Consider the following 4,697-nt stretch of genomic DNA (forward strand, 5'->3'; position numbering starts at 1 on the left):
CTAACACGTCTGAGAAATTGTATTAATATAAAGGAGTTAAAATATCGGATCTCTTGTTTACCTACAGTATTTAAAATTACATGTCATTTACAAGACTGGTTCCGTTGTTTTATTTAAATTAACTAGTATTTATTATTAGGTATTTACCTTTTGTGGTAGGTACGGTCTCATCATTAATTAACTATATTATCACCTTGCATTTATAATAATTATATTATTATAGAGCAATGATCTATTGTATAGCCGTTGTACGTTGGCTTCAGGTAAAAAGAGCTCTGGGATTCGGATTCTGGGAGTAAAAAACAGCTGCAGTGATGAGTTGACGTGTAGGTATAGTCGCTATACTAAAGGCAGCATAAAATAACTCAGTCACTGGGAGTCAGCGGGCATGACAGAAGTGTGCTTGGAGTTTCTCTACGTGATTAAATGACAATTGATGAGAAAAGACAGAGTAACCGACTAGATGTGCGGGTTGCGAAGCTGAAGTGGTAATGGGCAGGACTAATAGTTTGAAAAACCGATATACATTAGGGCCTCAACGTGCTGGCGACCTCGCAATCGGAAAATGTACGGTTGAAAGACCCCCCGCGGATGGTAGACAGACGATATTAAACGAGTCGCAGGGGACTTGAATTCGGGCAGCGCTGGGCCGTGGTGTGTGGAAGTCCCTACGAGAGACTTATATCCAACAGTAGTTACCTACATGTTAAGATTGGTTGTCGATGAAGGTATCAGCTAAAGTGTGATGGACTGTGAAAAGACCCTAATAAAGGTTTTTTTTATAATAAAAATAGCGAGCAAACGAGCAGGTGAGTATCACCTGATATTAAGTCATTACCGCCGCCTATGAACATTTGCAGTACCAGACGAACCATCAATGCGTTGCCGGCATCCGGTCTTTCAGAAAATGACCTTATGTTGTGTCTTAAAGTTGTTGTATCCAAGGCCGTAAATTAAAAAAAAACCTTGCTTTGTTGCCAATGTCTGTGTCGTTTGCCGCTGTGGTTTACCGCGCTTTTTTGTGTCATCTGTCGTAATTAAATTAAATTTCGAACGTTGAAAAGTAGAGGTGTAAAAGTAACGAAAACGAGCGTACCCGTATGCATTCGTTACTATAACAATTAGTACTCGTTACTATCGTATCGTTACTCGTTACTTTTGATACCACGTAAGATGAACGAATCGAGTCGTATTGCGTACGACAGTATGATGTCGCGGCGTCCGCGTCGCAACATTCGTAATTTGTAGAAAACATACTTCGGTCTAAATTACATACAAAGCTGCGTAAGGTGCAATTTCTCACTTTTCCGTATTTTGGACCAGACGTGTGTTTAAGTTATTCTCAATTTAGTTTGATTTAATAAGTGTAGAACTACAAATGAACTGTTGACGGAATCTACTAAAATATAAAAAAAAATTACCTTGAGCTTGAGCTTATGTTAAATATCTATACTAATAAATAACAATTTCGAAATAACTGTCTCATTATTAAGCTCATATGGTTATTTGAACGATACCATAACAGAATCGTACGTTTTTAAAATTTTAACAATAAACTAAACAAACATCGATTTTTGTAACGTACGTTTTTAAATTCACCGAATGAGCGCGCCTGCGCGTAAAACATACGGTTAGCAAATATTTCAATACACGTATCTACGGTACTTGCGTGAACCGAAACAGTGTAGGAACGGCCATACGACGAAAAGTGCGAGTAACGAGATGCATTTGTGAGTAACGTTTCGGTACTCGGTACTAGATGGCGCACCCGTTACTCAGTAACGAATACATACGGTTCGCTACAGCTCTATTGAAAAGGTAGTGCGTAGAAAGTCGAAGAAATAATTATATAGGTATTGCCCTTTGTTTAGGCAAATAAAAGCGTAAAGTATAAAAAATGCCTGCACATGATATTACAGGTAAATACTCCATTGATTTTGCTTTCGCCAACGATTCCTATTCCACCCGACAAAAGTTGGTAAAACTTATAAAACAAGTTTTGTTTCAGCGAAGAACAAAACGAAATCCAAGACCAAAAGCAAACGCGCGGGTCTCACGTTTCCTGTGGGCAGGGTGTACAGGATTCTGCGTAAGGGGAAGTATGCTCCTCGAGTTGGTTGTGGATCTGCAGTGTATATGACCGCGGTGTTGGAGTATCTGTCTGCAGAAATACTGGAGCTTGCTGCGAAGGCTGCCACTGACAATGGTAGATCCAGGTAAGACGTTTTGTAAATCGAATTTAGTAACGTACTAGCCGATGCCCGTGACTTCGCCTGCGTGGAATTAGGTTTGAAATCCCATGGTATCTCTTTGATTTTCCGGTAAAAGTAAAAGAAGTAGCCTTTGTGCTAATCCAGGATATTATCTATCTCCATTCCAAATTTCAGCCAAATCCGTCTTAGTAGTTTTTGCGTGAAGGAGTAACAAACACACACACATACACACAAACTTTCGCCTTTATAATATTAGTGTGATAGTGTGATGTGATAAACATACTAGTCAGGAAAGAACTGCATAATCAGCGACCAAGGACCTGCAGTCTAAGTTGGTAACTGGATAGGTAGCCGAATTCTGAACTCTGAAGACCTTTTTATTTGCTCTGTGCACCAGAGTATGTTAAGTCATTGGTTCCAGCTATTATCACAACTACTAATGATTCTTGTTGCTTCTGACTGCCATACCCCTTCCTGGTTAGCCCGCTTCCATCTTAGATTGCATCATCACTTGCCACCAGGTGAGATTGCAGTCAAGGACTCACTTGTATCTGAATAAAAACAAATTCTTGTATGAGTTTCTTGCTGCTTCTTCCCGGTAGGAAGGGCATTCAAACCAGTGGTATTTGTAAAAGTTTGTTTAAATAAAAAACAATTCTATTTCTATAACTCTATAATAGTCTTATTTACTCAAGAATCGGAATATTAATATTAATGAATGACAGGAAAAATATAATATAATTTTTTAAATTTCAGGATTTTGCCGAGGCACATAATGTTGGCCGTGGCAAATGATGATGAACTTGACAAAATGCTCCGCGGCGTCACCATACCTCAAGGAGGAGTCATGCCCAAGATCCATACACAGCTTCTGCCCAAGAAAACCAAGAATAGTAGCAAAGCCCAGACTATTGGAAGCTCAAAAGTTCTATCTCAAGAGTACTAAAAATATTTTTATTTAAGTTAGGTACTTTAAGGATCATTTTGGTAGGTTTTTGATTGATAATAATATTAACTGTGAAGTGGCAACCAACACTATCTTGGTTTACCTTTGCCAGATAAAGGAAAAAAACTTGTATCTTTCAGCTAAATATTTTATATTCCTGCCAGTGTAGGTGAAGCCTGAAGCCATGCTTGTGTATTTCAAATTTTTGTTACAACTAGGCAACTGTCATAAACTGACACTGCAGAGTATGACGTGAAATCATTAATTTGAGATAGGATGTGGTGCCAGTTCACGGTCGATATATTGTTATCTTCTGAAACAATATTATTTTCCATTATTGTGATATGTAAATTAATTAACAAAGATAATGGCACTGATTCTGAGCACTAAATTTGTGAAACAAAAAAAAAAAGACTTAAACTTGACTTTAGGTGTCAGTCGCGAGCCTATGTTTAATTTTGTAGCATGCTCTAAAATTTAGAATATTTAAATGTAAAATTCATGTTCCATCCTTTTTAGCAATATTAAAAGAGGATGCAGATACTCTTAATTTAGTTTACAGAAAGACAATAGAATCAGCGCCATTATGTGACAATTTGTATGATTATTTAGAATAGAACTGGCTCTTGAATTATGAAAAATCTCAATTAAGTAGTTAGTATTCTTTCAATCAAAGTGAATATTGTAAAAAATAATATTGTGTCATATTTTTGTTAAATATAATTATTGATTACAGTTTGTTTTAATTTAATAAAGGCATCACCGTAGTATTTTAGATCTAAAATATTAACGATAATAATAAAATTAATTATCCTACTACCTCTACTACAAGTCCTACTTATGATGAATCACACTGCACATGTATGAGGTTCATCATCAGTAGAGGTGCTTAACCACTTACACTAGTTTACAAGGTTTTTGCTCATGAAATGAAACTTGTATATTTACGTTCCTTTGGGCCTCTACGTCTAGGAAAAAATGTTTAAAAAAATCCCGCACGTCAGGTTTTTAAAATATTTACCAAGATTTTTTTTGCAAAAAACTATATCCATATAAAGAAGAGACTGCGTTTAACGTGCGTTTTTAATTTTTTTTTTTTAATCAAATGGCGCGACCATGAAACAAAATACTTAAACGACTTAAACAGTCACAGATCACTATATACAGTCTAAAGAGTTAACACGTTTTTTTTTTACTGGTTTTACGGCTTTGGGGCTTTGGGTTGTAGCTCAGGAACATAGAAAGAGTATGTAATCCTCAATTATGGAACATATTTATGGTCGGACTTCGTCTGTGTTGGTGTTAGCTGGCGGGCGTACTCTGCTTTTTTGGAGTGTTTTTTTTTTGTTAAAACTGACTGGAAAGCGCTCTAAGGGGGTGCCGTGTGTATGTCGGCAAGCGCCGGCGCAGATGGATTCCATACTTGTATAGTTTCCCTAACTTGTTACAAATAAGTAATAACTACAAACTTGACATTGGCTAATCTTTGTAAAGCTAGACGAGAGAGAAAAAAAAATTATGGTCTGTGTTCTGTGACG

General features: G+C 36.9%; 1 protein-coding gene across 2 annotated transcripts; it reads left to right on the forward strand.

The window, feature by feature from the left end:
• The first annotated feature begins 1,009 nt into the window (after window positions 1–1,009).
• On the forward strand, window positions 1,010–3,601 carry LOC123867127 (histone H2A, sperm-like). 2 transcript variants are annotated; one of them, XM_045909000.1, is made up of 4 exons: window positions 1,010–1,063; window positions 1,818–1,919; window positions 2,009–2,216; window positions 2,970–3,601. In XM_045909000.1, exons 2-4 carry the CDS (start codon window positions 1,898–1,900, stop codon window positions 3,157–3,159), a joined length of 420 nt encoding a protein of 139 aa, XP_045764956.1. In that variant the 5' UTR covers window positions 1,010–1,063; window positions 1,818–1,897; the 3' UTR covers window positions 3,160–3,601. The 2 variants fall into 2 exon arrangements, with proteins under 2 accessions (XP_045764956.1, XP_045764955.1); XM_045908999.1 differs by having other exon boundaries at window positions 1,045–1,061; window positions 1,809–1,919.
• Window positions 3,602–4,697: the final 1,096 nt, after the last annotated feature.

This window comes from Maniola jurtina, chromosome 7, assembly GCF_905333055.1.
Source record: "Maniola jurtina chromosome 7, ilManJurt1.1, whole genome shotgun sequence".
NCBI classification, from domain to species: domain Eukaryota; kingdom Metazoa; phylum Arthropoda; class Insecta; order Lepidoptera; family Nymphalidae; genus Maniola; species Maniola jurtina.

What these genes read in the sequence shown, in the direction of transcription:
- LOC123867127 (XM_045909000.1), top strand. Translation starts at nt 1,898, where the DNA reads ATGCCTGCACATGATATTACAG. An exon ending in GCCTGCACATGATATTACAG is followed by an intron (nt 1,920 to 2,008) that starts GTAAATACTCCA and finishes GTTTTGTTTCAG; the next exon opens with CGAAGAACAAAACGAAATCC. An exon ending in ACTGACAATGGTAGATCCAG is followed by an intron (nt 2,217 to 2,969) that starts GTAAGACGTTTT and finishes TTTAAATTTCAG; the next exon opens with GATTTTGCCGAGGCACATAA.